The 11,320-nt window shown below is 46.5% G+C and overlaps 1 protein-coding gene across 2 annotated transcripts; it reads right to left on the bottom strand.

Moving 5' to 3' along the window:
* Nucleotides 1-142: 142 nt before the first annotated feature.
* Nucleotides 143-9,678, bottom strand: RNPS1 (RNA binding protein with serine rich domain 1). 2 transcript variants are annotated; one of them, XM_065850711.2, is made up of 8 exons: nucleotides 9,591-9,678; nucleotides 6,311-6,502; nucleotides 5,797-5,952; nucleotides 5,293-5,484; nucleotides 3,926-4,028; nucleotides 2,994-3,147; nucleotides 2,374-2,515; nucleotides 143-1,269 (listed from the first exon to the last, which is right to left on the bottom strand). In XM_065850711.2, the coding sequence occupies exons 2-8, from the start codon at nucleotides 6,379-6,381 to the stop codon at nucleotides 1,164-1,166; spliced, it is 924 nt and encodes a 307-aa protein (XP_065706783.1). In that variant the 5' UTR covers nucleotides 6,382-6,502; nucleotides 9,591-9,678; the 3' UTR covers nucleotides 143-1,163. The 2 variants fall into 2 exon arrangements, with proteins under 2 accessions (XP_065706783.1, XP_065706784.1); XM_065850712.2 differs by lacking the exon at nucleotides 6,311-6,502.
* Nucleotides 9,679-11,320: the final 1,642 nt, after the last annotated feature.

Genomic DNA, 11,320 nt, shown 5'->3' with positions numbered 1-11,320 from the left:
ACACAGGGTGAGTCCCGTGGTGGCTCTGGCTCTGCCGCCCCCACCGCGGGATGGGGCAGTGCTGGTTTTATCGTAAAAGCACCCAGAAAAGGCAGCTGCCACCTCACTGCTTCTGCGCAGAGCAAGGGAGCGAGGCAGCCAGTTATTCTCAACCCTACTGCTTTATTCAATAGTCGCTCATCCTACACAAGTACAAACACAACATGGCCCAAAAGGCTACAAAGTTATACAAAACAAAACAAAAAAATCTTTATAGTATTGACTGTACAACAGGTGGTAAATTCTTTGCCTTTCCCTAAGTGAACCCCAGTTACTCCAGCCAGCATCACGGTCTGGAGTCTCCCTCTCTGCCTTGCAGTTTCCAGGGGGTTGATGCTCAGTCGCTAATTTGAGATTTGCAAAAGCAGAAGCACTTACAGCGTTTCACTGGGAGGTTGTGTAGGAAGTTTTTACCAAAACCCATTAAGAAAAGGTGAAATCATTTACAGGGGCAGCTACAAACCAGTTGTTAAGACTTCCAGCTTCTTTTCTAAAGTATCACATTCACTGCGCTGGAATGTTGTTTCTGTGGTGATCGCCTGGTATATGCATTACAGAAGAGCTTAACCTGCAGAATGAGCTTACGCTGCAGAAAGTGATTATCTGTTTGGGAACTGCAATAAAGCGACAACTCGGTATTTAAGTCTTGGGCAGATCTGGACTTCAGCTGCTCTGAAAAATCCTGTGCTGGCACCTAAAGATCAAGTTAAATGTCTCCCTGTCTTACAATACAGGGTTTCTGAAATAGTTCGATTTACATGCTCATCTGTACAGCGTGCTAAGCGTTTAGAAATCACCAAGCGGCAGCCTGCTAACGGGAGAAAGAGAGACTGTAACATCTTTCCTTCTATTTAACTGGAAAAGATGTTTTTGCAGTCTCTAAAATCAAAGCCATTTTAAAATATTTTCAATTCAATGCCAGGAAACTTGAAGCCCCACAGCAAAGACTATCTACTGGCCAGGAACTGTTGCTCTCTCCTCTTAGGTTGCCTTCACTGCCAGGATTCTTTCTCTCTCTCTCTCTCTCTCACTCCTCCTCACCCAGACCCATTATGAAAAAAGGTACAATATTTAGTCTGATGGGATTTAAGTTAAAAAATAAAAAGCTGTCCAGTCTTTTTGCTTTATCGTGAGGAGTTTGAGCTGGAGCGGCTGCGATGGCGCCTTCGTCCAGGAGATCTGGATCTCGACCGCCGGCGAACAGGGGATCTGCGCCTCGGAGATCGAGACCTGACGGAGGAGAAAGCTTGCATCAGGAGACAAGAGCAACGGAAAGTTGGAAGAATGACTAATATCCCAAGAACAGACAAGAATCTTGTCTTCTTCCTCAAGCAAAACAAGCTTGAGTTCATTCTACATCAGACCCTCCTTCACCTGAAAGGTCAGCTTTGACTCCTGAAATACAGCAATATAAACCCTTTCAAACCACAGAGACATTTCTTAGAGGAAGTCTAACTAAAGAAATTGTTAAGCTTCAAGCTCTTCAGCACTACAATCAATCTGTACAGCCTCCAGTATGACACCAAAGTTCCAGGCACAGAATATTAACAGAGCCTGAACAGCATAGCAAAAGTTAGACTAGGGAAGAAAACAAACAACAGGGAGGGAACTGCCAAATGTAGCATTTGCCAGACCTCAGTGAAAGGCATGTTTAAAGAAGGACCAACGGCCAGTGGATCTTGTGCCACGTTAACCAGTTCTCGTTTTTAAACCTGGAGTTCATACGCTGTTCAGCAATCAAGTGGTTCAAACAGGAGCCACTTTTACTAGTGACAAGAGTCTAAGCAGATTTCCAAGACACAGGACCCCACCTAGATAATGAGGAAGACTCCAAAAGATTATCTGAGCACATTCAGGCAGCCCCAAGTCACACAATGGGCATGTGCCTGTCAGGTCACATCTTGGGGTCAGTGACCTCTGCTCACCTGATACAGGACTGTTTTTTGGTCGTGTGCCCATTTACACAAGTAAGGGAGGGAGGTGCGAGGGCTTCAAAAAAGCAAGCGGCTGGAGCAGGCTGCCAAAAGCATTCTGCCAGCCAGAAGTCCATTCCCACTTCACCTCGAAGCGTTTATGCAGAAGGGACTCCAGGGATCAGGCTGGAAAGCAACTGGCACTTCCCACAGATGCCATCCAGGGTGCAGACCAGAGCCGGTCACCCTGGTGCTAAGGAGTTAAGAAGCACAATCCAAGCTCAACTGATGCCCAAAAGGTGTTACTGTCATTTGGAGGGAGGAGTCAAGTCCAACCGGAATAAACTGTCCCTATGCTGAGTCTTTCAGTGATAACATGCTATTACACTGAGAAGGAAATACAAATTGTCACAGCTCTCACCTTCTCCTCATACGAGGGGGTGACCTGCGCCACATCGGCGGTGGCGGTAGCATCCTCCTGGGTGGGCTAAAGCGTCTGGGAGGTGGCCGAGGTCGTGGTGCCAGCACAGCTGTAGCAGTGATCTCCTGACCATCAATCTGGCCTTTTTAGGATATCACAGAAACAGGAAGTAAGTAAGTATTTTCAAACACTAACATCTACACATCATGTTACTGCAACTCATAGCTTTGTCACAATGAACTGAAGCATGATGCAGCTTACAGTCCTATTTACACCACCCGCCCAGGGGCTATTTTGACAAGGTCCACATACATACAAGACTTCTTAATTTAATATCCCATCAAAGTGCAATTACAATGTTAACCAGGAAAGATTTTCACAGAAACTTAAAGAATTGTGTATTTGTTTGCTTTGGAAAAAACCACATGATTTTTAATAGTTCTGTGATGTTTTGGACCTGAACCACACAAAAGCCAAAGTCAGTTTGGCTGAAAACAGATAGTATTGCTGATCAGTTCCCTAAAGGCTTCCCCATCACCTCTAACTCACTTTTAAATCAAACTCATCTGCTGCAAAGATTTTTAAAAGCACCCAGCCTCCTTGCAGCATTTGATACCTACCTCCATCCATGTGTTTCAGGGCTTTCTCAGCATCATCTGGGTTCTCAAACTCCACATAAGCATAACCTTTAGAGAGGTGTGGATTTAGCCTGTCAACTGGCATGTCAATCATTTTAATCTTTCCGTAAGTGGAAAAAATTTCCATGATGTGATCCTGCAGAGAAAGAGTAAGTCTTAAGGACATGGACCACACTTACTGACCAGGCCTGGCTGGCACAGAGCAGTAAATCCACAGCACTAGATCAGCTTTAAATCAATGTCACCATCAGGAAGAGACATATTTCCTTGGCCAGATGTGGAAAGGATTACCACTATTTTGTTGTCTATTCAGTTCCTCCTCAGATTGTTCCAAACCTTCAGTTCTAGCCGCATTACTGCTGCATGGCTACAAAAACACAACTAGTGTGAAAATCCTCTTGGAGAGCTGAAAAGGGACCTTATACCCTCAGCTGAAAACTCTTAAGGCACAGCTGTTAATATCTTTTTAAAAACTTTTTTTCAGCACCCTAAACCTTTCACCTCTGAAGACCTTTAAACTACAGTCTAGCAAAGATAACTCAAGCCAGTCCAGCTCTCTTCAGATCCTTTATCAAGAACCTCCAGATATCCTTAATGCCTCTAAGGTCATTTCAGCTATTGTTCCAGCCTGTAGAGTTTTCTTCCTAGTAAGGCGGGACACTGAGTCTGGAATAATGACAAAGCAGAAAGACCTCTAAAGCACTATACAGTCTCAAAAGCCTGCACTGTATTTGACACGAAAATTGTACCAAAATTTTCCTTACTAATCAATTTGGACACAAAGCACAAATTTTGAACCGTAATACTTTGGCAGCACTCTAGCAAAACACAAGTTTTGACAACTTTAAAAGAGCCACCAACATGTCCTCACTCAAGATACACAACCTTGATATTCCAGGGGAGCACACCCTTACCTTGGTCACATTTCTAGTGAGCCTTCCAACATGCACTTTTGTAGGTCTGGGTGACGGGCTCCGCCTCTTCCTCTCCTTTTCATCTCTCTTGGGTGGCTTGGACCTCATTTTGACAACAGAAAATGTTTACAGTTTGCAGGGAGCACACAAGACGAAACCAAGAAGCCAGTCATTACCACATGATGAAAGAGTAACATTTTTCTTGAAAGGACATCTTTTTTTCTGAAGAAGTTATAGGTTAGGGCATGCTGGTGTGGTGGTGGTGGAGTGTTCCACTTAGAAACACCTCAGGACTTGCATTTGCCTTGTCTGCTTTTGCTTTAGAACCTTCTGGAATGAGAGCCTTTTCCTGTGAATGTTCAACGTTACTGCAACTGGGGTAACAAACACAGAATTTACCAAACATTTCTATAAAGTTCTTGGACACAGCTAAAGAATTTCCCAGTTGTTAAAACATATTCATTGCCTCAACAATTAAAGTGGTAAAATGAGGACATAAACACCAAAGCATACTATAACCAGGCCAATTAACAAATCCAATGATTCGTATTTCTATATCTTCTGTTCACTACAGACGTCCAGAAATATCATGGTTTAAAAAAAAAAAAAAAAAATTAAGTAGCTGCATATCACAATTTATTTGTAGGGGTTTTTGTGTGTTTTGGTTTGTTTTCTGGTTTTTATTTTTTTTTTTTTAATGTGGAATATAATTTTAATCTGTAAAAAATTCAGTATGCAGAAAATTGATATTTATGCTTCTTCTTAATCTTATTGTCCATAAATTGAGGGACATATTAAAAAACCCCAACACACTGGTTTATAATACTTCAGTAGATTTTATCAGCCTTCAGCACCTTACCTACGGAATTATCCAAAGGAAGAATTGGATGGACACCAACATAGTTTGATTCCTACCTTTACAGAAAAATGCTTTCTTTGCCCCCTGCATGCCGTTTTGGGTTTTGTTTTGTTTTTTTGTTTTTAATACATAAGAATATACATTTACACCATTTTCAGCCCTGATTTTTTCTGTTAGTCTTGGCTGTAATTTACAGGAACCAAAGAGCTCTACTCTCATCTAGTGCTCATATATGCCCATACTATTGGGGAAATATTAAAACTGACTCTACAAAATACAGTATGTAAATAAAAACACTCTTTAAAACTAGGTTTTCAATCTCCCTTTTTACAGGGCAGTTTTGATTGTAAGCAAAAGGAGCACACTCATTCTAACAAAATTGAAATCTCTAAGTTACAGAAAAAGAAAATGGTCCGCAGAAAAAAAAATCTACTCCAACCATGATCTTGTATTTTACACAGAAATTAAGTTGCCATCTGGTAATTCCTAGAAGGCAAACAAAACTCACTTGGAGCGGGAGCGTCTCCTGTTGTCATGTCTCCGTCGAGAGGGACTTGGAGATCCAGAGGAGCTGCTGGAACTGGAACTGCGTGAGGTGCTGGAGCTCCCAGAGCGGCTTGAGGCAGAAGAGGAGCTGGAGCCACTGCTAGAACCAGTGCTGGAACTGGACCCTGAACTGGAAGTAGAGCTGGAACGGGACCTGTCGGGAGGATGCGGGGGGCAGAATAAAAATGAGTGGAGTGCCCAGAAAAAGAATGACTGAAAACTTCGAATAATTCCAGAGAGAGTAACTGCTAGAACAATGAAAACTGGTGATCCATATCTAACTAGACAGGCAAAGGAAATTCACACCTAAAAAAAATAAACTCTTTGCAGTTTTGTCTAACTTAAATGTGACTAACACAGTGCAAGCTTTCCACAAGTCCATGGCACGGGGAACAAAATGTACCAGAAATCAAGCTGGTGGTTTCTGTAAACACTGTAGTTTGTTACTACCTGTAAAAGTAACTACCTGGTACTGCTGCTCCCACTGGAAGCACTGCGTCTTTTGCGTGTCTTATCTCGACCACGATCCTTTTCACCCGATTCCTTAGTGGATGCTTTGTCCTTGGACCGGTCCTTTGATTTCTCTTCGGACCTATCCTTGCGCTTGGTTGGTGAGGGAGCCCTTCAAGAACAAATTGCATGAGACATTGTTTAATAGAGAAAAACACACACAACAGAAAACCCACACCCCAACAAAGAACAGAACAGCGACACAAAACATGGAAATTCAAATGTAACTCAAGATCACCATAACTGCAGAGTTAAAGCACTAGGCAAGTTTGGACTTTTTAGGAAAAGGAAAGTATTTTACATTACAGAGCAGTTTTGAAGAAGACAGTTATAGCATACATAAATTCTCACATAGAGAAATTCACACAGAAAGAGGGACATTTCCAATTCCTCACCCTCACTGGGAGAGCCCTACTACCCTGTAATACCCCCAGTTTGTTAAGCCTAAAAAATTCGGACAGAATGATTACCTAGTGTTGGATTTTTTATTATTTTCTTTGAGTCCTAGCAAACTCTTCTTTTTCAATCCTGATAACTCCATTTTCCCTTCGGAGGCGTCCAAAGCAGCACCAAATGGGCCTCACTTATCTCAAATCTCACTTCTAACTCCTCGATTCTCAGAACCGATACCTAATCGAGTGCAATAAACTCCAAAGAACAGCCTAGTGACAAGATAAAAGGGTTTAGAAACAAGAAATTAACAGACAGGCATAGAACAACAAATCCGCTTTGCAACAATGGCAGCAAACTGGGCATCAAGTGACTTGTACACAGAAATTCAGCCATACACACTGTTAGATGGCTGCACACAGCCAGCCTCGGTGCCAGCCTGCACTGGCACTATGTGCCTCATGTAAAAGTCTGTGTCCGTGTTTAAAGCATCATTTTGACATCCACAGAAGTACAAAAGATCTTAGTTATTCAAGCAGACAGAGGACGTCCATTTTCTCTGCAAGATGCCCGTGCTGCTCATGCCTCCTGACAAGCCTTGTCTCCAGAGGAGCAAGCACTGGTTTTCTCCAATTTGTGCCACAGAACATCTATTTGTCAGGAAGAAAGGGTTGTTGAGAACAAAACCCCACACTGAATTATGGTTGCTTTCAGCCTCAACAAGCTGCTTCCAAAGCTCTGTTCGTCTTGAAAAGACCAGATTAAAGGGCCCAGTTTGCTGCACTGCTGCAACAGCAGATTCTACTTCAACTTCTTAGCAGAAAGTCTAAACTGGATTCTGACCTCATCTAGCCCAAATTAGTTCCCTCTTTACTCTAGATTCAAAAGGAGATAAATTTAACACTGAAATACTGGCCATTAGCTGAATTCCAGATGTTGCCCATGAGAGGGCTGCATCCATCACATATTCTGCAATGTCTAAACACAATGTTGCATTTTGACTATTTCACATGGATTAACATCCACATTACAAAGCTGCTTCCAACATGTGTTTCAATAATCACTACAAGAGTGAGGCAGATTTGATTTGCTGTAACACCTATCATCTCTCTATGAATGAAACATTCAGGAAATGGAGTGAGCACAAGCATGTCTGAACCACTAGCTTATGTGAAGTGGCACTGAATATTCACAGTACTGCATGATGTTGGAAACATCTCTATCTCCACATTCATCACAGGGCAAAATTAGTTAATGAGAAAAAAAACCACCTCTCTAGCAACAGTCTTGTTGCTTCTGTGCTTCTGGTGTCAGATTCTGGTAAGCAATTATTTTATTGACTAAATCAAAATGAAATTTACATTTGGGAAGAGATTACTTCTGAACAGCTGAACTCAAATTCCTGATTTTCAGCTTCACGGTTTTCCCTAATACAACAACTCCAAAAAGCAACACAAATGAACATTTGCAAACCCAGCTCTCTGCAGACCCAGAAGCCAAGAAACACCCATGCTTTTTGCATGGAGAACAGGAAACCCATAACACAAACGTGACACTAGCAGGGTCTGCTGGGAGAGAAAATGTCTTCTCTAACACCAGTGGTGGTAAGCAGGCAATCTGTGGACTGATCCATAAGTGCTTCAAGGTCACTAAGAAAAGCAAACCTGTGTATATCATTCAGCTGTATGGATTTCTACCCAGCTCCACGCCTCTAGTGTCAACTGTGAGGGGGCTGCAGTTCAAAACTTGAAAGCCACTGCATGAGACCAACTGACTAGTTTGGCAGAACAGGACTACTTATGGACTCACAAGACCAAAAAACTAGACATTTTCCTTTCCCACCTTCCTTCTCCTAAATATACCATAGTCAGGTTTGTGTTATTTCCTCCTAAACACCAACTTATCCTGCATCTGTGGACTATCACAGTGATGATGCTATCAGCTCAGCCGTGCACAACTGTCTGCTATCATCTGATAGCTGGCTCTGGTTTTACCCCACTGGAAGACGGGACCAGACAGAGTCCAGGTGAAGACCAGCACATGCTTCATTGTTACGCAGCCTGCTGCTGGAGTAGCAGGGCATACTTCAGTTTAACAGGTACCACTCCAGAACCGCTCATCAGGACAGGCACTTACTATACCAGTTGGCTACAAGATATTCATGCATTCGCCAAGTTTCCGTACAATGGCACAAGCAGCATTTAAGTAGCCTCCAAACTAACCACTGTTTTCTCTCCGTTAAAATATCTGTATCTTTCTCAAGAATGCCACTTGCATAGCTTACTTCGGTTGGAAACCTCAGCCTAGAGACCCAGCCTGTGGGCACTTTCAACTGTATGTATTCAGACATTCCCCAGAAGATGTGGAAAGAATAAAATTACGGTCTTCACACAAGGGTGTATAACAAAGCATTTCTAAGCAATATGCTTCTTTCCTGCAATCAAGAAAACTCTAAATCCCTAACAAGTCAATCTTTCCACAGCACCCACCCCAAACCAGAAAGTCTAAGAGCAATCTACACAGCCCAAACATTCATTTTACAGACACACACGCCTCTGCTTTAAGCAGCTGATTTGCACCCTTTGAGAGCTGCAATTCTGCATCAAAGGAAGCAAACTCAGCTCTCCCTCAGACTTCCTGCACAACTATAGGCAAGTCCTTTAATGGCAGTTCGCTTCAGATCCCCATTTTGCAAAAATCATTTCCTCGTGTGAGGAGAGGGTTGAATGCTCTGCCGTTCTTCGCAGAGTTACGGCCGCTCGCCCAAGCTAAGTGCGGCGAACAGGGCCAGAGGAGCGCGGGGGCAGCTCTGCATCCCGGTTCGCAGGCCATGGGGTACGTTAGGGCGCTGGGCGGACCGAGAGCTTGTCGCTGGTGAGCGCACCGTACGTGTTGCCATACTACCAGCGAAGCCAAGGCGTGGGCTGAGGAACAGAGAGAGAAAAGCACAGACCAAGCACAGAGTCGGATCAGAGCAGAGCCCTCACCCCGGGGCCCGCGCCACCTCTGCCACGCCCGGCGCCGCCGGCCCGCCCGCCCCCGGGCCCGCACAGCGCTCCTCCCGCCGCCCTGTCCGCGGGAAGCGCCGAGACCCTCGGTCCAGGGTTCCCCTCCAGGCCCCGGCCCGGCCCCGCCCGGCCCCTCCCCGGCCCGGCCTCCCTCCCTCCCCGCCCCCGGGCGCGGTAGGCCGCAGCGCCGCGGCCCCATCCCTGACCCTTGCCCCGCCATCTCCTCCTCCTCAGCAGCCCCGGCGCTCTCCCCTCGATACCCCCGCGCGGCGGCGGGGCCGCTCCGCGCCGCGGCCGGGCCGGATGGACGCCGATCCCCCGCGGCCGCAGCCCCCGCCCCGGCCCCACTCACATCCTCGGCGCCCGCCACAGCCGCCGCTCCGGCCCCGTCGCGCGCGATCTACGCAGCGCGGGCGGGAAGGGGCGCAGCGCGGCGCGCACTGATGGCGTCACACGCCGAGGGAGGGGAAGTGGGCGGGGAGAGGGGGAAGCGTGTCCGGGCGGGTTTAAAGGGACAGGGCGGGAGCGGGACAGCTGGGCTGGCTTAACGTAGTAATAACACTGATAATAATAACAATAATAATAATAATAATAGCAGCTAGGGCTTCAACTCTTGACTTCCCGTGATTAAAAGTTTCTTCTCTCTCAGCTGTAGCAAAGCTATAATGATCCCAAAGCCATGCACACCGTTATTCTCATGTCTCTCCTATCTCCGAGGGTGATCAGGTGAGTTCGCTGAACCAGCAGAAAAATACTACTACTGTGAAACAGTAGTACTACTCTGCACATGTCATTTGAGGGCACAAGCAGAGGTGGGAACAGGTCAGAGCACGTGTCTGCTTCAGATTCAGAGCAAATGGCACCACCATGACCTTCTGCTCCGTGCCAGCAGCTCAGCCTGGCGCTGGGCAGCCCCCGTCACCGCTGCAGTCCTGCACAGGGAGCTGGTGCTTCCAGGTCTGGGTGGGACCTCTAAGGACAGCACTGCTGCCTCCTCTGACACTGGGGCCAGCAGCCACGACTGAGCTGTGGTCTGGAACGCGATGGACAGCAGGTCTGCACTCTGAGATGGCGAAGGTGATGCTGCTCCTCACCATCCTGGAGCAAGGCTGCCCCGAAAGAGTTAAGAGGAGGGCTCCTCCTTCCCAGTACATAAGTCTCCTCCTGGGCCACCTTCCCAGCAGCCTTTGCTGGCTCTGCCCCAAACAAACAAAGAGGGCAGGAGCTTTTCAAACAGCAGCCTCCCAAAAAGTTGGTTGCTGCAAAGCTGGACTGTGCTGGGACCTTGGCTGGCCACGGCAACTGGAGGATGGAGCAAGCTGGTGCCGTCGCCTAGGAGGATCCTGGCAGTCGTCTTTAGTCCCTGTACGTGGATGCTCTGCCTGTTTGATTCTCTGCATTAAGCTGGTTTGGGTGCTGGGAGCGTGATGGGGGAGGAAACTTCTTGCAGTGGTAGTTTGATGGGGGTGTGAGCGGCAGGGAGGGGTGGCAGGAGGCGGGGGTTGATGAGGTCCTGTGGCCCACAGCCATCCCACGCTTGGTGGGTGCTGCTCGGCATGCAGACCAGGGACACGCTCAAGCGCGGATGCAGAGGTCTGGTGCTGTGCTGAGATTCAGTGTCAGAGTGGGGAGCGGTGTGCCTGATCTGAAACGCAGTCCTCTGGCTGCTTCTCGAACTCAGAAACCCGCCCAGCAATTTCACAGCAGAGGTGCAGACCCTCTTTAGACATCACCCATGTGCTGATAGACTGCTGGGTGGTGGATTGAAGGCAGCAGTCACAGAGCTCCTCCAGCCAACACGCCAAAGATGAGCAGAACAGGAAAGAACAGAGCTCTATGAATGCTGCTTTTGGATCTTGCTTCTGTGTTTTTCTGTCCTCTGATTCCTGCCCCTCCTGTGTTAGAGAGAGGTTAGACGTGTGTCTGGCTTCAGAGAACATGGGCTGTGTAGCTTCTTCAGAGCAACTGCAGGATGGGAGATTTGTCTTCTAAGATCTTGGAAACTTTTCATCCTAATGTGTAGTAACAACCCTGGTTATCTCCACAGGGAGCTGAGATTAACCTGAGTTTTCCAGTGGCTGC

Source organism: Patagioenas fasciata, chromosome 15, assembly GCF_037038585.1.
Source record: "Patagioenas fasciata isolate bPatFas1 chromosome 15, bPatFas1.hap1, whole genome shotgun sequence".
Taxonomy (NCBI): domain Eukaryota; kingdom Metazoa; phylum Chordata; class Aves; order Columbiformes; family Columbidae; genus Patagioenas; species Patagioenas fasciata.
This window is presented reverse-complemented; position numbering and strand designations above follow the sequence as displayed.

Bases quoted from the DNA above. Each gene is read 5' to 3' on its own strand.
- RNPS1 (XM_065850711.2), bottom strand. From the start codon at position 6,381: ATGGAGTTATCAGGATTGAAAAAGAAGAGTTTGCTAGGACTCAAAGAA. The intron at 3,148-3,925 runs GTAAGGGTGTGC...CTTTCTCTGCAG, and splicing joins TCACTAGAAATGTGACCAAG to GATCACATCATGGAAATTTT. The intron at 2,516-2,993 runs GTAGGTATCAAA...TATCCTAAAAAG, and splicing joins CCTGAAACACATGGATGGAG to GCCAGATTGATGGTCAGGAG.